Source organism: Lagopus leucura, unplaced genomic scaffold (genome assembly GCF_019238085.1).
Source record: "Lagopus leucura isolate 7727_CA_CO unplaced genomic scaffold, USGS_WTPT01 Super-Scaffold_810, whole genome shotgun sequence".
NCBI classification, from domain to species: domain Eukaryota; kingdom Metazoa; phylum Chordata; class Aves; order Galliformes; family Phasianidae; genus Lagopus; species Lagopus leucura.
Window position 1 is genome coordinate 9,595,619 of NW_024962261.1, and position 24,759 is coordinate 9,620,377.

General features: G+C 44.4%; 1 protein-coding gene across 15 annotated transcripts in view; it reads right to left on the reverse strand.

Annotated features, from left to right (window-relative positions):
• PSD3 (pleckstrin and Sec7 domain containing 3) overlaps nucleotides 1–24,759 on the reverse strand; it is a 141,706-nt gene that overhangs the window by 15,102 nt on the left and 101,845 nt on the right. For 3 of the 15 annotated variants that reach the window (XM_042866136.1, XM_042866135.1, XM_042866140.1), the window contains 2 exons: nucleotides 24,565–24,708; nucleotides 9,175–18,709 (listed from right to left, as the gene is read on the reverse strand). In XM_042866136.1, the coding sequence (XP_042722070.1) occupies nucleotides 18,497–18,709; nucleotides 24,565–24,708 (357 nt within the window). In that variant the 3' untranslated portion in view covers nucleotides 9,175–18,496. The other 12 variants (XR_006177930.1, XR_006177932.1, XR_006177929.1 and 9 more) reach the window with 12 other exon arrangements.

Genomic DNA, 24,759 nt, shown 5'->3' on the forward strand with positions numbered 1-24,759 from the left:
TTCCTTCATCTACTTAATGGCCCTCTGTTGGAACCTCTCTTGCAGTGGCCCTAAAACTCCAAGTGTAAACTACAGTAATTTAAAAAAAAAAAATCTGTAATGTTATTTAATATTGGATAGGAGAATGTTTCTATTAAATAAGGGGTATCCTGGATCTTAATTTGCAACACCATCCTTCCAAGCTCACTGAAAGAGCAGAACTTCCGTTCTTAGTTTTGTAGTTGTGCTTTCCTCCTCCCACCTGGCAGGCTGAAGGCTACTGAACAGGGCAGCACCAACCTCTGCCCTCAATCCAAGCTACTGCTGTTTTTGTTTATTGTGCATAATAACAGTTTTATAGGACAGTAAACAATAGCAACGATCTGACCGTGGGCAAAATGATCTGTGTGCCTGTTTCTTTGTCTTCTTTCATCTGTCTGTTTTAACTACTTTGCCTGCTAATGTTTTTGCTCTGCAGTCAGTGCATCCTGACTTTACTGCAAAAAGCCCAATAAAGCACTTACCTCTGAATTTCAGTTTTTGAGAACAAATGGGTTGAAATAACAGTGTGAAGCCATGGGGGGGCTTGCATATTGCTTAGCATAACAATACTGGGGTGATGACTGCAATACAAGAGACCATTAATAAATCTGTCTGAACTTTAACTGGGGTTTTCAGGTAAGAGAGGTGCAGATATGCTATAATTGCAGTGATCTGGTAAATTGTGAAGTTTTCTCTGCTGGCAATTCAGAACTAAACAAACTGAGATTACTAGTGAAGAATTAGACAGTAAGACCAAGATGGGATGATCTTCACAAAGGAGGTAAAGCTGCTGAAGTACTCTAGGCAGCTACAAGAGGAGAGTGACCCTGGAGTGTGAGATGAGAATTCACCTCATGTATGTGCTCACAGATTCCCAGGTGAGCCAATCACCTGGACTTTTTCTGCTTCATTTCTGCCTTCAGGGCAACAGCATGTGGAGAAGATAAAATGTGATGCAACCAGAGCAATCTAAGTACTGGGGGTACAGACCACAGGCTATCCCAGGTTAGAAGGTATCCATAGGATCCTCAAGTGTAACCCCTGGCTTCTCACAGGATCACCCAAAATCCAAACCCTGCATCTGAGAGCAGTGTCCAAACATTCCTTGAACTCCAGCACTGGGGCCGTGCCCACCGCCCTGTGCATCCTGTTCCGTGCCCACTGCCCTGTGCTGCAGCCCCTTTCCCTGACCCCCAGCTGCCCTCCCCTGACGCAGCTCCATGCCGTTCCCTCGGCCCTGTCGCTGTCACACACAGCAGAGCTCAGCGCTGCCCTCCGCTCCCTGTGAGGAGCTGCAGCCGCCATGAGGGCTCCCCTCAGCTCCTCTGCTCTGCACTGAGCACCTTGAGGGTGCTCAAGCATCCCCACACACTGTGTCCTCAGACCCTTCTCCATCTTTGTAGCCCTCCTTTGGATTGTCACGGAGTTGACCAGATCAATCTATGTCTGTGACAGGGGCGATAGGCCTCTGCCCTCCCCCTCCCACCCCAGTCCCACAAAAATGGGAAGGAAGGAAGGGAGGAAAAGAGCAGCGGCAACAATCTATGGAGGAAAACTTATTTTACTATAATATCGGAATACAAGATAACACAATATATATACAATTTAATTGAAATTGAGATTAATAAATCAGACAAGATGAGAGAGAGAGAGTTCCCGGGACCGATTCAAACCTGAAAAGCTTGGAACGGCTAGGAAAGCACCTCCAGCACCCACTGCAAGGCAGCAAGAGAGCGCCCCCCCCACCCAGAAGGGCCAGATCCCGTGACTGTTGTAACGTACAGGGATAGGTACCTGGGATTGGGGCAGTGACACTTTAATGCCCCGTACACTACATGATGGTTTGATGTGGAATACTGAAATCCAAAAACAAAAAAACAAAACAATGCAAAAACAAAAACATAGAACCATGACATGGATACACTCCCATAGTTCTATGTCTGAAGTACAAAGGCTGAGCAGAATCTATCATGTAAATACTGCTTTGCATTAGTCATTTGTAAAGCCTTATCCAGTAGGTGTCACAGCTGAGACAGGCTGCAAAGAGGGATTTTGACCTCTGTAGATATGGCTGTTTACTTTTAAGGTGATCACTGATTTTTCTACAGGTCTACAATTACAGAAACCTGAAAGATCTAAACTGTCTCTCAGAGAAGACCTCTGAGATCTCAGATAGGGGCCCAATGCACGGTGAGCATAGAGACTGAATCTCTTCAAGAGCAAATAGTACAAAACCAATGGGCCAGTAAGAAAGAGGCATGGCACAGGAAAAGGCATTTGCTGGGAAACCTTCACATGGAAAGATGGGAAGGAGGAACAAAGGATGACAAACTTCAGCTAGTCAACACTACAGCTAATACAAGCAGCCAAACAAATGCAGTGTTTTCTCACACCCATCACAACCCGAAGAGAAGCAACAATGACCATTAACTATGGCAGCCTTTCATCATTCAAAGTGGAATAGACCAAGGCCTGCAGAAATTTACAGGGACTCTTAGTATATCTGCTGAGGAAATGTAGAATAAAAACTGTACTGCAATGGAAGGAACTGAATGGATAAGGGAGGCTGGTCCCTGGACAAAATCAGGATTCCCAGGCATGGAATGGCAAACTTGAACAGCTTACTGCAGAGAGCATTTGCACATGTTTTTTTTCTTCTTTTTTTTTTTTTTTTTTATTATTTAAAGTCTTTTCTTTGGGAAGAAAGGCAGATCAGACAAAATTTAAAGGGTAAGTTTTCTAGGTTTGGCACCCCAGCAAATCTGCACTGCATGGCCCACAGAGGTCAGCTCTCAGCTGGTGAAAGACAAAGACATGCCCTCTGCCTTTAGCATCCAAGCCATCTCTCCCTGACCTTGCCAAAGTCAGAGAGAGTTGCAACAACTGTGGTTTTGGCAGTCAGATTTTCTTAAAGCCTAACTACTTGAAGCTTGAATTGAGTCAAATGGGTATTTAAACCCCACAAATTCAGAGAAACAGCCTTGGTGAGTCAGAAGGAAAGGACTGCTCCTTTGATTGATCACATCTGTGACTCAAAGCCAAGTATGCATTCGAACAAGTTAAACCATCTCCAGGGCTCATAAACATTGTGCCAGGCCTTTTGTGTTTTCTATTAAAGCCATGCCAGTACCCGAAAGCCTTGCTGTTTGCAAATCATGGGGATTAATATTTATTACTGTTGAATGTACATGGTTGAGGCCCCTGCCCTGGAGAGTTTGCATTTAAATAGTACAGGAAGAACTGGCACATGCACTCAGCCTTGGCCTTTGTCTGCTCCCAGTGAAACTAGGGGTGAAACCTTTCTGGCTCCCATGCACACAGCAGATCAGGCTGGGTTGGGCTGGAGCCTGTGCTTCCAAATAGCTCTTGCCTGGGCACCCTCTGAAATCAAGAGTGGGCAAGTCCCAAACTGTATGATTGGCATACATCCCCTAGAGGATATCTGCATCTCCTAATGCTCTGCAAGGAGGCCCTGTCAGACTACGCTCTGAGCTAAACATCACATCAAGAGACATCTGATGAATCATGAGCACAGCAAGAGCCCAAAGGGCTGTAAAATACCTCTAGGGACTTGTTTGTGCCAGATCTCTTAGAAAGTTCAAGAGGAATTAGCGAAAGATGTGAATCAAATTGCTGTGGAGAATGTGTTCAGATTTTAAAAGAGACTCTTGCAGGATACAGCGTGCTACACTCCAGAAGCCAGAATGCAAGGTGGCCATCTGAATCAGAGTGCCAAAGTATTTGATGCAGTACATCCCATGCATTTTAAAGGAGTTACCTCCCCTCAGATGCCTCTATCCAGCCAAGCCCTTTGTGGTGGCATCACCTGCTGCACAGAAGTGAAGGGTCTTTGAGTTACAGTGGAGCTCTATCATTGTGTTCCTGAAAAGAGAGAGCATCCATGTGATGCATGCTGTGGTCACAGAGGCTTCATCAACTCATCTTACCTTTCTGACAGCGTGCAAATAACCCCTAAGAGAAATGATAAAAGAACAGTCAGAAGGTTAGTGAACATGCAAGCCAAGGTAAACCAAGGGATCCCACCTTGTCAGACAGAAAGATATTCTGGGAACGATATGCAAAGGTCCCCACTCTACACACACAACAGTGTGGAAATGCCACGGTTGTGAGATTCAAGCAGCAGATGAGCTAATGTCTGAAATTCCTCAGCACCACTTCTTCCTGGGTGGCTGCCTGTGGTGTCAGAGCCCAGGGCCCTCATGGACAGACTAACCAGGGAGGCTGAAGCTGGAGCAGGAGAACATCCTCTCATGTCCAGGTGGGCCACTGGAAGAAAAGAGTCCAATCCACCTGTAAAAATTTCCTTTTTATTGCTGTAGTCCAACGTTTTGGGTCTCTCCGGCAGTTTCACTGCACTCAGAGGTTTACCTGCCTACCTGTCAGTGAGGGTTATTCACCACAAGCAGCTGCTGCTCTGGGTTCACTGATCTTCTCAGCGCCCAATGTCAAGAGGATCAAGACTCAAAGCAGAGCCAATGAGTGATGGTCAGAAAACTACCCTGAAAGGAATTTGGAGGGAGGAAAAAAAAAAAAAAAAGCAAATGAAAACAAGGCTCTCTGAGGTTTTGCTGTACAGGTCCCCATCATCTGCCTACGTTTTGCCCACACACCGTTTAATCAGCGTGCCAGGGAGTCTGGTTCCCTGCCAACACGAATGTGGATTCTGACAATTTGTCTAAAGTGCACTCAGAAATTGCAGCTAAACAAAAAGACAACTTCTTTCTTCATGGTTTTTGTTTTATTTCTTTTTTCTTTTTTTTATTTGTGTGTGTGTTTTTTTTTTGTTGTTTTTTTTTTCCAGAAACAATTACAACCTCTAACTGCCACCCACACCTCAGTTGCCTGAGAAACGCAGCGTGGGTACGGCAGCGGTAGCAGATTCAGGTTTTACACCATAGTTGCTATCATTGGCTAGCTGTGAGGCCCCCACAAAACCATCCCAGCAGGATGTTTCAGCCCAGACAGAGAGAGTACTGCCACCCCAGGCACAGCCCACTTCAACAGCCTACCATAGCAAGCATCACTCTGGGAGAAGACAGGGGTGTAATAATTGGTGTCGGCATTACTCCAGAAATTATTCTGGCTCCATCCACCCTGGTCTCAGTACTTCATGTTCCCGCACAGTACAGCTCTGGACGGGATGGAGAGCAACATGCACTGAGAAGTGTGGGTATAACATGTGCTTTTATCTCATCAGAAATGCTTTCCACACCTGACATTGCAGCAGTGCCCCAGTTGTCACCTTATCCAATCTACTTCCCAACTGACAGGGCACACACCTGTTCTGCAGGTTGCATCCACCACAAATTTCTAGAGACACACATCCTTGTTAGCAGGCCGTGGCTGGAATTCACCTGAAAAGACAAAGTGCTCTTCTTTAACACTGGACATGTGGGCAGAAGGGTGAAGCTTGCTCAAACCAATTAAAAATATTCACCTTCTCAGAGGTGATGGAATGTCTCTACTGAGCACTTCTGAGCTCAGAGTCAAAGGGTGAGGGAATGGACAGAAGGATGATTTATGTCTGACAAAGACTGTTCCTTCAGGGAAGAAAAACACACAAACACAAATTCCACTTTTTTTTTTTTTTTTTTTTTTTTTGAACAATCTCTGCACAGCGATTCAGGGGGAAGTTTGCTTTCTGTGAGTGTTTGTTTCCCTGCTTCTCCCAACAAAGACATTCCACATCCAGCAGACAGTGCACAGACCCAGGGATGCTGCTGTCTTCCAAGCTACAAAGCACAGAAAGGAGTATTTATCTTGGCTGCCTCTGAGCAGTCTTCTCTGAAGGCCAGCACACAGCACCCTCTCCTGACCTCATGGCAGCCCTGACAGTGTTCAGATCTCCTCTGCAAACAGTGGGGGAACATGAACCTTTTGCCAAAAGACAAAGGAAGGTGCTAGGCAACCTTCATAGGTGGCTGCTTCTTTCTTATTAATGGGTTGCTTTTTCAAATGATAGATGGATCTGTATGCAGTTCACTTGCCTCCCATGCTATTTCTTTACACTCTTGTTCAGTTTTCTCCTTGCTTTCAGCTTTCAAACCATTCCCTCTCCCCTACTGCAAACCCTCCCTGCCATTTTTTTTTCCGCAGAGCTTCCCATCCCTGATGCTATATTCTGCAGTCTTCTGCAGTTTTCTAGCCATCTGTACATTTCACCTACATTTCAAGACTGCATGGATAAAGATCCCCCAGTGCCTTCACATGTGCAGACAAGTAATGTTTGTTCTTAGAGAAAACACAATGCTTCTGCACTACAGAAGTCTGTCACTGAGATTTTAACTCACAGGCCTTGATTTCTCAAAATGTCCTTTTAATGTCATTTTTGCATTCTCAGTATTCATCCTTTTTACCTTGTGGCCACTGGCAGAGCTCCTGCATAATTCAAATATTTCCAAATATTCTTACAAACATCTTTTTAGTTGTCTGAGTCATTAAACTTGTAGTGGTTTACAGTAAGAGGGAACTGTCCTGCAGCCATTCTCCCCATTCAACTTATTTCAGAAACCAACTCAAACCACTACTAAGAAAATGGTCAAGCTATTAAATAAGGAATATATTGATTACCCAATAAACACAAAACCCTCACTTGCCTACAATTATACTGTTTTCTACACTATTATACAATTACAGAGCTTTTAATCAGTTTAATCAGCTTTTCCATACTATGTGTCACACAGAGCTACCACTCAGTTACAAATCCACCGCGCGTCCCTCTCCACATGACCTATAACCCAGATGCAAATCTATCCCTGTGCACCCCACCCCCACACCAATTTTTTCAGACACAGTCCAGATGGAAAGTCAATGGGTCATCGCACAGGAACTGCCTCTGGCTTGGGTCTGTCAGTCAACAGCACTATCATTTGTAGGCACAGGCACTCCTCCCCCCAGAATATTCCCCCATCCGTTGTTCTTCACCTGATTTTCTACCTTATTCATCACTGTTTCTATTTCTGGCAACCTTTTTGCCTCTTTCATACCTTCCTTTCTCTGCTTCAGCTGCTCTGTAAGACTGGCATTACTTGCCCACGGCTGGCCCAGTTCTGCTACCTCTGTATACACGCACATTTTTTCCAAAGTTCTTCCTGGGGCAATGTCAGCTTCATGTAGTACCGCTGATGATCTTCTCTAAGAAGAATTGGTGTGCTTTAGATGATCTACAAAAGAAAGATCCACATCACCTGTGTACCCTACGCACCCAAAAATTAGCTGTGGAACGGTGACCAGAAGAGATACCCTGTAACAAATGTGATCATTAGAGCAATCTCAGAGCGGCTGGCAATCTGCTGTGTAGTAGTCCATTTTTTCTAGCATGGCCCAATTTTAGGGAGAAATGATTAGTATGGTGGGTGGTATAATTTCTTCTGAAAAATATCTGTTTAGCAGCAAACATAGAAAGAACAGGAAAATGCAATGACACTACAGATAAAAACCTGAGTCATCACCATATCATTCTCCGCATAATGCTCCAGGCTCTTAAAAGCCTCCAGATATTTTTGCCCTTGCCTTGCCATTTAGGAGGCCACCGCAGCACATCAGTACTTTGCTATCTTAAGAACTCTTCCAATTTCAAACCTAGAGATATCCATGACAACTTTAGACCTATCTGTGCTTTACTTTGGGGTGAAGTCACTCTCTCATGCTAGATTATATATAAATAGCTGAAGACATCTGTAGCTTCTGTGGACTGTGGAGATTTCAGCTGTATATATAAACTTCTGGGTTCACTTGATAGTTTTATTACTTACTTGGAAATGTAAACTGAAAATGGACAACAAAGAATAAAGAGAATGTGCTCAGAGTTGACTTTGTCAGTTAGGAAGACAAAATAGAAAAAGATGTAGTGATTAGCACTGGCATTACCTTTAACAAACAGTCAAACATTCATTTGGACATTAGAGGAGGCATTTAATACATCTTCCTAAGTATAACTCCCACTCCACTATCAATTCTATAGCCCTTTCTTAGAAGACATAGTAACCCATGAACATGTATTAGGACCAGAAACTCTCAGAGCTTTGAAGTATCCAAAGTAACCAGGATAGGAAATATAGGAACAGCAAAGAAAAAGTCTGATATTCTGTAGCACAATATGAAAAGAGCGTAACTACCTCAAAGTCTTGCATTCATCTAATGTGCCAAGTTTCTAGGAGGGAAAAAAAAACAACTTATCTCACGATGGTCATTTACAGAGATCTTGGTAAGAAAAAATACCTTCCTTACCACCGTTTCCAAACAAAACCTCACAGGCCTGTTGTGAAGGTTCTCTGTGCCCAACCTGCTATTGAAGGTGTCCTGTTACCTGTTCATCAGTCTCCTCCGCTCCCACAATGAGCCACATCCAGTGCAAGAACAGGAAACACAAAATTGCTTTCTATGCATTGTGCAGTCTCCTTCACTCTGGTGAACCCACTCTCACCTATATTTCTGCATTTCCTCTTTTTCTTTAGTGTCCTGCTTTTCTGTCTGTCACGGGTCTTGTTTCCTTCCATTCACTAGACCATCAGCAATTTCCAACCCAAGCAAATCTCAAGCAAAGTGTTCTGTAAAATGGTTGAGGTCATTTTTGAACAGGTGATCACTGCAGCCTCCCTCTACCAATCCATCTGCTTGCAAACCCATCTTTAATCACTTATTTCTCTTCCTGTCTTTTCACAGCTAAGTGGAGGTAACTTCATAGCTTATACATTCTGTAACAGCCCATACATAAGGCAACCTGTTGCAGAGGTACAAAGAGAGATACTCCAGCTGTCCTCACTGAGGACTAGTGCACGTGCCCTACTGCTGGCCCCAACCACATGTCTCCTCTAGATTCCTGTGATAGACAGTGTTTGCTGTACATCCTGTAGGGCCATAATGCATTCTGCCATGCCAAGGCATGCTGGTCCAGACTGTGTTTCTGTAAGGTACACAGTACACACACTCTCCAGCTCTGGAAACTTGGAGTCTGCTGACTGCCAGAGGAGAGCAGGGTGCTCTGGGGAACAGCTGTACAAGCTGGTGGACGCACATTTTCCCCGAGCAGGTCTGCCCAGCTAGGGGTTGCTACGAGTCCCCAATACCACCTTCATGTTCCCATGCATACGAAGGAAAGGTAAGGGCTCCAAAAGAAACCATTCAATTGCAGAAGATGAAATACATTTGGTTTATTTCTTTCTAAAGTTTGTACATATACATATATCATTATACATATGTGAGATCCTTCACTAGGGTTGCTTGAGTTCAATTACATAAAAATTATTGAGAAGCTTGCAGGCTCTCTGTTGCCCGTAAGCAACACTTATTCCAGCTTATAAAAACACTGAGGAACAGAGTAATAGTCAGGAACATGGACACAAGAGAGAATTCTACTTTATATCTCACAGTTTCAATACATCAAAGGCAAATTATTTGTCTGTATACCGTAGGCTTACTTTATCAGCAATGATAAAATAGAGGAAAATATTTATATACAGTCACCTCAAGTGAAAAATAAAGCAATGTAAACTTAAATTCCAAAATATTATTTCAAATGATATAACAATATCCCCAAAAGTCCTTCCTCCGCGGAGAAGAGGACTGATTAAGTGCCTTCATTTATCAGGAAATGATCATTCTAGTACCAGTTACATGAAGCAGAATAAAGGAGGGCATCCTGTGGTACCTGTAGAAAAGAGTGACAACTCTGCTTCAGGAAACCATCTCTGTGTAAGCAAGCACATGTTTGAGTCCTTGTGGACACCAGCAGCACGTGGAAATGTCTCCCATGAACCAGGATTTGATTGAAGTCTGACTCTGACCACCAAGGAAGAATGTGCTTTTCTGGCAATGAACACACCCAGGGACAGGGAGGAGTGCCCTGGTAAGATAGCCTCAAGCCTGACCACACCACGAGTCAGAGAAGCAAATTTCACGCTGCTGGAAAAGATAGAGTGATTACCTCAATGTCGCCTCACAGCAGAGCCAAGAAGTACCACAGAGCAGTGAGACTGGGACTGCGTCTCTAGTGTGTTGTATGAAGAAACTCCACTGAGTCAGTGATAAGAGTAAAGTGAGTTGAACAGTGTGAGAAAGAAGGCTCCTACACTTGGCAAAAGGGACAGGAGGCCACCAAGAGGAAAGATCTTGCAAGGACTGCTGTTTGGCCCAGTAAAGTTAGGTCTGCACAAAGGAGATGGGCAGTGTGCACACATGCATGTGCAAGATGGTCTTTGCACTACTGCTGCTGAGGGTTACTGTTCCCACAGGGGTACTACACCATAGAAACTGTTAATTAGATGCTTTTTCTGAACTGCATCTTCTCAGGCTGAGAACAAGTGCCAATTTCTACTACAACTCTGAACTCATCTACTCTCTGCATCACCAAGGGAGGCAGGTAACCCAAAGGAGAGCTTGTTGCCTGAAAAGGATCACAACTGATCCAAAGGAAGATGATGAGGATGTCCCTCTTAATTTCACCCTCCGCTGCAGTCAACTTGCATCTTAGTCTTGCAAGACTGGCCATGGTCCAGTTAAGCATACAGCCATGACTTCACAAGTACTCGAGTACTTCGAGCTAACACTATAACATCTGATAACATTTTTATGACTCCAGGTAAGAATCCCACCCTCTGGCTTTGCTCCTTCTTTCCTAGAATAATGCAGATAGTCCTAACATTGCACCAGCTAGAGCAAATTGGAAAATCCACTAGAAAATCCTTCCTTATGCCTTTACTTAGCCCAGCAACCTCTTAACAACTTGTTTAGATCTCACAAGGGAAACCTTTGGGAGTCAAACAAGAAGCCTTATAGTGATATTTCACTCCTGTTGGTCTTCTTCTCCCCACTGATGAAACAAACACTCTTCTTAAAATCTGTATAATTGCAGAAAGAAACCCTCACTACTACTGCGTGATTCTGTCTGCAGGAGACATCACAGGCACCTGTCCTGCTTGGACACAGTTTTGGACATGATGCCCTTGTGTTGAATTTTCACAGAGAGAGGTCAACAACTTCATAAGTAAAGCTGTATATTTGATCTTCAGAGTGTGATTTTCAGAAGTAGGCATTGATGCTCATGGTACAGGCATCTGCTAACAGAAATGGGGAGATAACCCAGTGTTGAGCTAGCAGAAAATAGAACCCCGTGATCCTTGCTTAGACTCTCAGATATACGCCTTTGCTTTCAGCTACACACAGCCCCTGGTGGGCAACACAACAGAGACTGAGGCACAGCTCAAGGGATAGCCTAACTCTGCAAAAGCTCTGATGACTCTAACTTATTTTGAGAACAATTAGAACAAGCATCCTAACAAAGTTTGCAGCTTTTTAAGTGCTTTGACCAAAATAAGCCTCAGAAAACAACAGCAGGCTCTGGAGTGTTGAGTCACAGAAGCCATACTATACCTATGGAACACATACACACATCTATAGGCATCACTTAAACACATTCACCAAGTACTGTAAGCCTCAGATTGTACCTCACACAGAAAGTATTGATTTTAAAGTTTTCAAACTGCCAAAAAACTTTGTTCTTCTAGCCTGAAGTAAGAGGACAGTTGTCACGAATATGTACACATGAAAAAATAAAATAAAAAAAAAAATCCAACATCGTTCTCATCCCACAATTTTTCAGAACTTCACAGCACTGAGCACCAAGTTTTCCTAAGTGTGTAAGTGACTTAAGACTTTTATTGTCAATAGCATGTGCCTTGCTTGTGAAGCAGCACAGACTGGGAACCACAGATCACCCTTTTCCCAGCAAGAGGCTCTGGGAAGACAAAGGACTTTGTGTCCAACATGTCTCCATAGCAGGTGGCTAGCTGCTAAGTGGTTAAACAAGGATATTCACATTGCCCAAGGCAAAGCTGAAATTTTGTCTGCCTGAGCAAAATGCATCTTGCTGTTGGTCTAGTTTAGGTGAATTACAGACAGGACCACTGCTACAAAGTGGCTGCTAGTTGCAAAGGATAATGTCAGAGAAAAGCTGTGTGGCTGTAATTTGTGGCATTTCTAAACCATGCATTGCCAAGTACTGTACTTTTTCCTCAGGCTAAATACACCTTAGGCACGTACTCCAGCTGATTCCTGGCACAGCTTTAACAGCAGATGCCATGGTAGGTCCCTTATTGTTTAACAATTTATAACTTTTACAGAACACTTCATTACTCAAAGGGAATGACAAACACTTTGTGCTGGCTTACATTTGCTCCTTTTGACCACAGCAGCAAAGTCAGGTCAACAGTGCAGCCTCTGGGAAAGCTGTAACTTGGACTTGTTAAGGAAAGTGATCTAATAATTCACATAGAGCTTAAATGCAGCTAACAAAGTGAATGAAGGTACCTACTTGCAGGCAAGGCCAAGCTGGCCTTTCACTGTTGAGCTGGGTACTGCCAACAGAGAGCTGACGTTCACAGAGGGCTTCCAGACACATCTCTCCAGGGCAACCTCTCCTCCTAACTCTTATTTAAAGTAGTCCCCTTCCCAATGAAGCCGTGACACCCCAGGTTGCTGCAGTCACAAGGGAGAGAACCAGCTGGTGATAGAAACTGAGGGCAGTTTCCCAAGCAGCGCAGTGTATGTGGAAAAGGAAGCCAGCATCTCTAACTCTCCCCAGCACTAAAGGCAATACTGGAGCACAGTGTGCCCCAGGATCCAGGAAGTGAAGAGCCATGGAGGGTGGCACTGGCTTTCTGAATGCCTTCAGTAACATCAGCCATATTGGAAATGATCCCATGTACTGGTCCATAGCTTGGGAAATACAGTTTCTCTGGAGGTCGACAAGCCTCTTCTTTCTGGAGCAAATGCTCAGAAATCCCAGGTGAAGCAGTTCATAAGCCATACCTATGCTGCTGGGAGAGCTCAGAGAGGAGAAGTGAAGGCAAACTGCACAAATATACACTATAAATAATACTCTGTATAAAGCATAAGCCAGAGATCACTTCTTTCAAGGACATTTCTGACACAACCTCCTCAGCTTGCCCTTTGTGGCAGCCCAGGCGGCTGACACCAGAAGCACATGCTGAGCAGCTTCAGTAACGCTCTAGGAACACTGGTGAAATGTGGACTTCAGAACAGCCATTTCAGAGAAAATGTGGCACCCCAGAGTTTCAGGAGATCCACACTGAGTAAAGTTCCAACAGGCAGCCACCTAGAAGATTGCTGGAGATAAGGTGTTTATACTGCCTTTGCCTCTGCAAAAGCAGATGGTATTTCTGGACATCGTCTCACTGTGCTTGGGGACACGGATTTAAAATGATGCCTTTTTTTCTTTCTTTTTTTCCCCACACAGCTCCCTGAAATTTATGACCTGGAATTTGGGAAAGTACCCAAATCCTTGCAAAAGAGCATGTCAGTTTCCCCACAGAAGACTGCCTCTGCCTCTGAGATCTGTAGAGAGGTGACTAGGAACATCACAAGTGTCTGGTCTAAGTGTGGGAGGGGAACCTTGCATCCATGCAGCACAACACAAGAGGAATACAGGAGTCTGAAACTCATGTCTCGCACCTTCCAGCTATAAATGTAGCTGGGGAATACAGGCTACAAATGAGCAGAATGGGAAAGCTGCTCAAAGGGTTATCTATTCGATGCAGCACTGCTTCAGAGCAGGTTTTCTCCAGGCAAGATGGGACACTCAAATTTTCTACATTTCTGCAAGCATGGAAGGGAAGAGACCTGTTACACAGAAGCAGCTGAGGTGCTAAGATGACAGACAGAAGCAGCTTGACAGAAAAGGAGGAGGAGCTGTCAGACTAACTGTGATAAGGCCAAAATTGATTTAGCAATGGAAAATGCAGACACTGTAAGCTACAAGTTGTCTGCAAAAAAAAGCCTTACCCACTTTTGAGAAGCACACTGCAGAAATGCAATGATAACCCTGCTGCAACTGACTTTCTCCACTGCCACAGACACCTACTCACCAAAGTGACTACTCTCATCAACTGGGTGTCCAGTCCCATTGGAGTGAGCCAAAAGTTTGGTTGTTTCAAGCCAGATGGACAACCAGCCTAAATACAGGAATGCACCATATGATCTAGGTCATGAGGGGCCTCTGGAGGCCAGCTAGCTCAAATTCCTGCTCAAAGCAGCACTCTGCTGCACACTGAGCTCTAGAAGAGCTGTAAACTTGGACAGGCAGCACCCTTGGAGTGGGCAGGATCAAGGAGAAAGCACTTAAGGGATGAGCTGTTACAGCCCTTAGAAAGCTTCTGGTAACCATTTACAAGTGGCTGGCTGTAGATGAAAAAGTGTCTGAGTTGGCGTCACAGCTGAACAGCGTTCCCCCACAGCTCTGCTACATTAATCACCCTGCTGGCTGACTTATCTCTCTACATCAATTAAAGACACAACATAAATACTGGATTAAAAAGCTGCAGTCATGTTCACTGGTCCATGTGTGATTTATCTGCAAGATGCATACAAGCCAGCCCAGAGATTTTCTTTCACATCACTGCTGACAAAAACCTCAGCATCCTGCTGCCTTACAAAGGAGAGCGCAATTTTGGCTTTGGGGGAGTATCTCACCTTTGGTTGCAGGAGAGGAGGGAGAAGCACAAAAATGTCTTCCCTCCCTCCCCTCTCTCCTGTCATGTCCGGACACAGTCCAAACCTTCCTGCCTCTCCTTCGTCAGCCAGGAGAGGAACCCACATATGTGAGCAGCCAGCAGTGCTTCAGAGAAGGATGCTGGCCCAATCCTGCTCCCTTCTCCACATCCCCCTCTCAAGACGTGGGCAGAGGCTTTGCCTGAGCGACGGTTTCCAGGCGGCATGCTGCAGCAGGGAGCATGGCAAAGAAGAACGATGCCTCCCTGCAGGCACCAACGCAAAGGCTGCCTTAGGGGCTGTACACTTGCACACACTGGTGGTGGTCTGTCAGTTGCAGTTGAAGGAGCCAGTGCTGCAATGTCTTAACACTGAGCATCTAGACACAGCTCCACCTGTGCTGAACAGGGCCCAAAACAAGCCCCATTTAACTCCAGCTCACACTGAACATCCCCAGAAATCCATACTGAGATCAGGTGGGGACAGCCAGGCATGCAGGGGAATGTTGGAACTCAGCAGTATACTCTTGCACATTACAACAGAGTTCCTGAGTCACGGAGGTCAAACATTCAACAAAGAGAGGCCGGTACTGATACCATGCAAAGCCATCCAGTCAGGCTCCCCATGGTACCACCCAACAACATGCACCACTGATGCCCCCTGAGAGCATGTGTCCATCCTTTACAGTAGCATTGGAGAAAAAAAAAAAAGCAAGCAACTGACAGTACTGCTTAGTAGATGGTCCTGTTCCTAAGGGAGTCCAGGAGGCTTTCACGACAGCATCTCCTTTTTCTCTTGGCCTCTGAAATGTGCATTTTCACTTGTCTGCCTGGGATGCCTAGAATTTGTAAAGCAATGGAGCAAAATGACATTAATTAAAACTGAAGCAGAACCTGACAAATTCTCAGTAAACTAATCTGCACGCCTCAACAATCTCACCAAGAGTGCTCCAAGCTCAACAGATTTTTAATCACTAAAAAATATAGTGAAAAACTGCATTTACTAAGCACAGATGAGACTTAACGCTTACATCCTAATCCATTTGCAAGTGTACCTGGAAATGGAGAATAAATAATAAAAACTGAAAAAAACACATTTTTGCAGTTCACTTTTTGACTTTCTTATTACTTCAAATCATCTCCTTTGCAACGACTTTGAAAAGGAATTAAGCAGTTTCTCTGTCTAAGCTGGGAAATGCATTTTACGGGAATCATTTCTTTTTGAGCTCAGCAATTTAACTGCAGCCTACAGCATCCAGAACATCTTAAAAGCTGAGAAAAAAATTTAAATGTTGCCTCTTCACCTTTTAAGGCTATGTACTCTGTATTCACAAGAGGTTTGTTGCGCATATTCCAGGCTGCATTTGAAAAGCTCACACAGACAACTCCGCTCTGACAGCCAAGCAGGGCCCATTTACAAACCTGAGTCCTTTTTCTATTTCTGTTGCACACTTTCTATGAAATGCCACTATCTACAGCTGGGCAAGTTTTCTTCTCAAATATGCATTCAGCATCAACCATATATCTTTTTTCCATCTCAGCATAACCTCCCTCTCCACTGTTTGTTTTAAACCACCAGAGTATGACGAACAGCTGCAGGGATCTCCTCCTGGCTTTGTTTCCATCCCCCCTGGAGTTCCTTACCTACCAGATACGATTAATTCAAACAATCCCCTCCAATAAGCACTATCACACAGTGAGTCTCCCAGTGCAGTACGCTGCACTCTGTCCCTCTGGCTCCAGTGAAAGAAAGCATCTTTCTTGAGTAATAGGACTGAACACATGCTCCACAATAATCACACAGAACTTCTATAGCTATAGCACTAAACAAGCGCTGACAGTTTCTATTCAGGACTGCAGTATTTACAGACATTGCCAGGGCTAGGAGCTGACCTGCCGATTCCTTGGACGAAGCAACCACACTCTGTGGCAAACTCCAAATGTGCACATCACATGTGTCATGCAAATGCAACATCACACATGGAATCAGTCCCATCTGGTTTCGCTGCCAGGCTGCAACTGCAGGGACTGACGATCTGAAAGCGTGTCATCTTGGTTACAGCCAACAGTGAGCACACTGGGAAAGCATGGTGGTTCTCAGTGGGGGAGGCAGGTCAAGTGGCACCTGTTAAGGTCCTTCTATCTTTGATTGCTCCCTTGTCTGTCCATGGAACCAGCAGTTCAACAAACTAGACTAATTGACTTGGGCACTTTGGGAAGTCTGGCAGAGTGCACATCCAATCAGACAGTAATTTTTCTTGATGTGTGACCCTACATTATTTGGGCTTTAAATACCATCACATTTCTAAACAGTCCTTGTATTGATCTTGACGCTTCTCTATACATTATACATCCATCAGGACAGCTGCCCTGTGCCAGGTATAACAAAAATACTAGCAATCAACATTTCTCAGCTGGCCTCAACCTTGCCTCTCAGAATGCTCTGTGAAAAGGGCCAGAATGGTTATACTATTCTGTATGTGGCAAGGGTAAGGTGAAAAGGGCGAGACTTGTCTGAGCTCACCCAGCAAGACAGTATCACATCAGAGATTAAAACTGAGAGTGTACAGTACCAGGCAAGCCAGTGCTCTTGCTTCCATAAGGCAAGAGGCACTGGGAAGCAGACAAATGATTTGTGCAACATTTCTGCACTCAAGACTGCCGAATACTGCAAGGATCTGTGGGGCAAACAGGGTCTGGAAGTATGGAAAGCTCTACCCATGGCAGCCTCTCCCCACCCTCTACTTTCTTCCAAAAGTCTGAAGCAGGATGTGCTGGAACTGCAAGGTGAGCTGGCAACTGGCAGGTGAAGGGTAGGATGTGTCAGTCAGGCTGCCTTGTGCCAGCCTCCAGCACAGAGTAACCAGGATTGCATCAAATCCTGGCTCCGAGTGAGAAAAGGTCAGTGCCATTCTCCAGTAGGCCCAAGCCTCTTTCACCTGCATATCAGCTAAAGCAGAAAAATGAACAGGTGGGGACAATCGTTTCCTGAAGAGAAAAAGCAAAGTACTCTGTAACTATCAGAGCAATTGCATGCATCTGCACATACCAACAAGAAAACTCCTGGAAAGTGGAGCATCAGGAGACAATGTATCATAAGGCTCTATATAGCAGCTAAGTGAGAGTGTATAGTTAAAAACTACACAGAGGCCCTTTGTCTTTAGAACACATATGCAACCCAGTGGGTCATTCCAACTTGGTAATTCCTCATCTCCCTGACCACAGAGACAGCACAGGTTTGGACACGTTCCACCCTGCTAACTCAGGAGAAGACTTTTTGCTTGGAAAGAAGCAAACAAATGATTCCAATGCTGTCATCCCAGCACTGCCAGAGATTTCCAGGTTGCAGTCCTTTGCGTTTGTGGGTCCAGGGTCAATTCAATAGCAACAAGCAAGAGTGGCTATTTACTACAGCACCCATTGCTAATTACCAGTACCAACATGCTCTGCATTGTCAGGAAACCACTGTTCCCATTGTTCTAGACTCTATCCAGCCCTCTGCAGCTGCCTGTTTGTACAAATTTCTCACAGCTACCGCTCATATTCACAATGCTGCAGCATTTGTCCAGTTATTTTTCCCACCCACCATGTAAATAAAGTGACAAGTGACTTGAGAGATGAAAGCCACATGCCGATGGGAGGAGATAAATGGGGAAGAGACAGAATATACGTGACAGCGCTCTACCCTTCCCCCAGCTCCTTTAGTAACAGAACACAAAAAAGTCCCAATGCTTCAATTGCTAAATGATAAAATAACAGAGCAAAGCAAAGCAGGAGCAAAGACATCTCCCACAATCTGCACAGAAACAGCAAAATATACAATAGAAAATGTCACTAACACCCCATTCAGGCAGATGCACTTATTTTTATGTATGACAGATTTTGAGCTGGAAAAAATTTGACCACCGGTACTTTGCTGCATGGCTGTTCCCCTAGTTGTCATTTCCACCCTAAGTGACCTTCTGCTTAATGCTGGGTGTTTCTGGCCTGTAGTCCTTCCTCTCTGAGACATTGCGTTTCACCTTGGCACTAACTGGAGACTCCTGATTGAGCGACGTACTCGAGTGGGATTTCTTCAGTCCTGACGCATCGTTCTCTCCTCCACTCAGCAGCTCCTTCACCCCTTCTTTCAGGAGGCCAATGTAAATCTCATAGCGATTTTTCTGGGAAATGAAAAGAAAGGGCTGAATCAGTATACGACAAATTCTGCAGAAACATTTGAAAGATTATCTAGATGACGTAATAGCTTCAAGCTTCAAGTGATGTTGAAAGTAAGGAGTCTAATATGGATATGAACAATGGTGACTAATGTTAATTGCACTGTGCAAAAAGGATTTCGGTCAGGCTGTGCTCAAGGAAATGCTGCGCAATTTAAAACACTCAGTTCTGCAGCATACAAATTCCAATCTGAATGGTGGCTCTCAGCTAGCTAGAATGCGTGGTTATTTCTGAGTAACAACACCAGGAAGGAGCTTTCTGACCTTAGCCACACTGAGTCACCTCATATATATTGAGACACTGTGTGCTCACAGAAAACATAGGATCATAGAATCACAAGGTTGGAAACGACCTACAAGATCACCTAAGTCCAACCATCTTTTCATTACCACTGCTACCACAAGCACTAAGCCGTATCTCGCAGCTCCTCATCCAGGCGCCTCTTGAACACTGCCAGGGACAGCCACTCCACCACCTCCCTGGGCAGCCATTCCAGTGCCTGACCACTCTCTGAGAGAAACAGTTCTTCCTTATGTCTAACCTAAACCTCCTCTGGTACAACTTGTGGCCATTTCCTCGGATCCTGTTTGTTGCCTGGGACAAGAGGCCAAACCCCTCCTCATCACAGCCTCCCTTCAGGAGGTTGTAGAGTGCAGTGAAGTCTCCCCTGAGCCTCCTCTTCTCCAGACTGAACATTCCCAGCTCCCTCAGCCGCTCCTCATAAGACTTGTGCTCCAGACCCCTCACCAGTTTCATTGCCCTTCTCTGGACACGTTCCAGGGCCTCAATATCTTTCTTGCAGTGAGGGGCCCAAAACTGAGCACAGTACTCGAGGTGCGGCCTCACCAGTGCTGAGTACAGGGGATGATCACCTCCCTGCTCCTGCTGGCCACACCATTTCTAATGCAGGCCAGGATGCCGTTGGCCCTCTTGGCCACGTGGGCACACTGTGGGCTCATGTTCAGCCGAGCATCAACCAACACCCCCATGTCCATTTTCTCTTCACACACATCCAGCCACTCATCCCCAAGCCTATAATGCTGCATGGGGTTGTTGTGGCCAAAGTGCAGGATTGGGCACTTGGCCTTTTTGAACCTCATCTCATTCACCTGAGCCCAGCGATCCAGCTTATCTAGATCCCTCTGAAGGGCCTCCATACCCTCAGGCAGATCAACACTATCTCCCAACTTGGTGCCATCTGCAAACTTGCTGAGGGTGCACTCAATCCCTTCATCTAGGTCATCAATTAAGATATTAAACAAGATGGGCCCCAGTACCGACCCTTGGGGGACACCACTTGTAATGGATCGTAAGCTTGAAATAAATGGATATAGTGTGGCAAAATGAACTAAGGGACAACAAAAATCCTTACCTGTATGGCTACAGCTGTCCCTTGCAACCATCCATTCCCATCAGTGGGTCCTGCTTTTCTGGCTTTAGCCCAAGGGGCAGAAATCAAAGCCAAGCCCATCTAAGCTCAGACTCTACCAGTTTGGCTACCTTTGAGCCCTTGAGAAGATGTCACACTTTAAGAAGGAGTAGATGAGAGAGCAGCAGGGCACATTCCCCAGACAGGACAACTCACAAGAACAATAAAAGCTGCTCTCTGACCAAACACTTGCATTTTTTGTATGGAAGAGGTTCGCTTTACACGAACCATTCCTGCTTGCTCTGGATTCTCATCTGAAGTGAAGCTTTTGTTCTTTTGTGACAACATCTTTCTGCACAGACCACCTTGGCAACCAACAAAAAGAAGGTAGATTAATGAAAGGTCACTGCAAGGCCTCTAACACATTAGCTGTGGCAGGAGGTGCTAAGAACTGATCAACCCATTTTTTGGCATTTGTTCAACAGCCTGACCGTGATAAAACCACTAAGGTTGTAAGCAAGCATTGTAATCAAGGTGAACTCAGTGGGCTGTGGGCCAGAGAAGGAGGGTGTAAGCATTTTCATTGAAAACAGTTGCCAAACTGTTATGTTCCTGACAAAGGAAAAAGCATTTAGTGAAAATTCTTCTAATTCATAATGAAAGTTCAGGTAATAGTACCTATTTGAGGGCAGAAAGACTAAAAGCTTGATAACTACTGTGAAGAGCAGAATATAAAGAACAAAACATGAGAGAATGTGACAGTGTTTCCAGAGAGCCCTCTGAATAAACAAGACCTAATAGGTAGAATATACCTAAAAAGTAAATTAAGAAAAGGCATTCTTATAAATTCCATATTTGGAGCTCCAGCTCCACAATGCGAAAGACAAACACATTAAGCAGATAAGATGTGTCATACAATATAAAAGGAAATGTAGAAACAGCAAGCAGAATTCAGACAATGCACTGGGCTGATGGATGATTCATCGTGAAATACATGGGACATCGGTGCAAAAAAGAAGCCAATAAAGTGCTCTAAGGCTAGTATCAGTATAATATTCATCAAGGGTGGGGGAGACATTACCACCATATGGAATTCTGCTTTTTGTTGGTGCACTAAACAACACTAGGGGACAAGGACTAGTTTCTGCCTTGCACTTTCATCAGTGGCCATTTTGTGCTGGATACTGTGTGTTTGCCATTTCTATATCAATTAAGCAATGCATCTGGAAGCTTCTCATTAGACTTCAGCTCCAAACTTGCTCTATTAATGTTCTGACATTTGAAGCTAAGTATTCAATTTGGTGGAAATTTCCTTTTAAAAAAAAAAAATCTAGAAAATTCTGTCAAGAAAATACGGCACAAAAATTAAAAGTAGTTATCTCTGCAGCCTGAATGCATGTAAAGAAGAGATAAGGCAGCCATCCATCAAACTCCTAGTTTCACCTCTCACCTAACAGCACTCGGAAGATTTCTTGCTCATATATTTGCCATACTGAACAATCATAATCTGGAGTAGTACTTCTTCAGTCAACAAAAAAAGAGAAAATGCTCTTTGCTTGGTTTCAAGAAGCAAAGACACCAGGTAGGGAGAAATCCTTGAAGGCACATCCCTGAACAAAGAACAGTCAACTCCTTGGTCGCACCAACTCACAGGGAAACCCCATATCAGGAACCACATCAGGAATAAGAATGATGGAAACTGAGGCAGTTGAGGAAAAATTACAAGGATCTGAAGAAAATAAATTTGGCTTCTTCGTCCCTAATGGGACTATGTTGCTTCCTTGGGAACTAACAGGTCCTTTCTGCAATTCCTCTGGGGATGTATCAGCCTGGCCCTTTGTACACAGATGAGTGGTGTAGTCAGCCAGCAGGCTCTGCCTGAAAGAGATGAGTATAAAATACCTCCTCACCTGCCTCTTGACCTTTTGCAGGGACCTCATGCAGCAAGGTCTGCTACCAGTTCCTTGCACGACATTGACAGCACTCTGTACTGAAGGGAAGGTGAGGAAATTACAAAACTGGTGGAAAGCTCCCATTCTGCACGTTCAGATAGCTCACTTTTCTTTTGCAAAAAGAAAGTTGCAAAACACCCCCATGGAGGAGAAGTGTGTGGCCTGACTGTGCACAACTGACTGATGTGTTCAACACTGATCATAACCGTTTGACCATCAACTTCCAAGCCACCTCACTGCCCACTTTCCCAGAATACTCATTATCAGATTATCTAAGGATATGAAAGAAGGTAACAACAACATCTATGTTAAAGTCAGGATAAACCATTTCCACTGTTCTCTCTTCACATGATGGTGATTTCTCCCTCATAAACAAAAACTGATTACACCCAGTCACTTTCTTGTCTTCCATCTTTTTGGAAGGGGTATCCTGGAGAATTTACTTTACCAGTCTCTCCTGGATAGAGAAGAATCTGGCCAGCCCGTAGTCTTTTGGGCCTTCTTCCTTGCTCTTCTTGAAATAGGAATGACATCAACTTTCCTCCAGTCCTCAGGAACCTCTCCTAGTCACCATGATTTTTCAAAGGTAATTGAGAATGGCCTCCCATTTACATCATTCACCTCCCTGAGAACTCCACTCCTGGGTGAATCTCATCAGATTCCACAGACTTGTGTGCTATCCAATTTATATAATTTCTTAAGTACATAAATCTGCCTTGCTCCAGATTTACTCACCGGGCTTCTTGCTCCAGATTTATTCACTAGGCTCAGGGACTTGCAATGGCTGAAGGTTGGTCTTACCAATAGAGATCTAGACAAAGAAGATATTGACTACTTTGACCTTTCTCTGTCCACTGCAACCACGTCTGCTGTTCCATTATAGGCTCCAACTAGGACCCATACGTTCCCTGGCTGTTCTGCTGCTAAGGTGCCTACAGAAACCTTTCTTCTTGACCTTACTACATTTTGCCAAATTCAACTCCTCATAGGTTTTGGCTTCCTTAAAACCAGCAACACAAACTTGATATTTGAACAGTATCTCTAAATTCCTACTGTTACTTTCTACAGCTTCTACCTCCACGTACTTCATTTTCAGGAGCAGCTTCTACATTCACAAAGGCCTCTGCTACCTTTGTTTGGTTTCTTGCTTGTTAGTGCAGAACATTCCTGAGCTTGGAAGCGGTGATACTTAAAAACTGACCAGCTCTCCTGGAGCACTCTTCCCCTGAGGGCTGTATCCCATAGGATTCTTTCAAGCAGTTCATTGAACAGACCTGAAGCTCACAGTTGTGATTTTATTCTTTGCTTTAACTTCTCCTTACAGGATCATGAAGTCCACATCTCATAGCAACTTGCTGCCATGGTTGTCCCCAAAGTTCATGTGCCTGAGTTCTTTTTTGTTCAGACAAAAGGTCCAGAGAAGTGTCTCTCCTTGACTGCTGCTTGATCACCGCATTAGGAAGTTGTTGCTGATGCACTCCAGAAACCTACTGGATTGCTTGTGCCCTGCTGTGCTCTCTTAAGTGGATAATAAGGTGGTCAAAATTCTGCAGGAGGACCAGGGCCTGCAAGCACAACTCTTCTTGCAGATCTTTGAAAGTGCCCTATCAGACAGACAATACAATGCCACCTGTCTCGCTCCACATGCTAATACTGATCCACAAGCTCTCAGCAAAGCTTTATGTGAGTGAGCAGCAAAATCACATAAAAGATATTTTCACTGTGCCTGTCCTTCCTAAAAAGCCTGTATCCATTCATGGCAGCATTCTGTTGTCTGAACTACCCTATTGAATCTCTCCAGTCTCAATGAGATTGTAGCCCTGCAACAGCACAGACCTCTAATTCCTTCTCCTTGCCCTAGAAGGGTATGAAAGCTTTCCTTATAATGTTGTTCTATGAGCACTTCTTTAATTATGTGCTATATGTGAGATGACTCTGCTTTAGTTCTCTTTTATTGATTATGAAGTCTCTCTTGTTCGCATCACTGTGCACCCTTTGCTTATCAGCCACTTCCTCATTTGACTGTTGGTCAGATCATTTCAGATATGTGGAATGTAGAAAAGCAAATTGGCCAGCCACACTCCTTGAACAAAACATCTCAAACTCACCATATGCAATGACATCAATGCAGTGCTACAGTAAAGTTCCATCACTCTGGACAACACATGGCTTTGCAACACAGGACAGCTCCTGCTTAAAAAGCTTGTCATGTTTTCAAAAAGATAAAAGAGGCAAAGAGGGTCACAGTTTTCCATTTTACAGATAAGGAGCTAAGCCCACAGCCAAGGTCACAGGAAGTCTTTATCAAAAGGAGGACCCACATCTAGACTTCTGGGACCACTGTGACTTTTTTGTTGAGAAAGAAATCGTCCTTACTGGAATAAGGTGAAAATTGAAGAACTACAGGATTATATTAGAAGCATGAAACCAGCCTCATCCATACACAAAAAGTAAAAGCAATAAAGTTTCCCATACATACCTCAAATTCCAGATAGTGGTCCTTCAGTTTGTAATCATCTACTTCCTTGCCTTTGAGCTTCTTGTCAGGAGGATAGGAGCGATGTTCAGCAAGTTCAGTGGAGATCTGCTTCAGCTTAGCTTCATGGGATTTCAGCTGTTCATCCTTCAGAAACACATTAGGCACATAAATTATAGAATCTAAAACATTCAATCA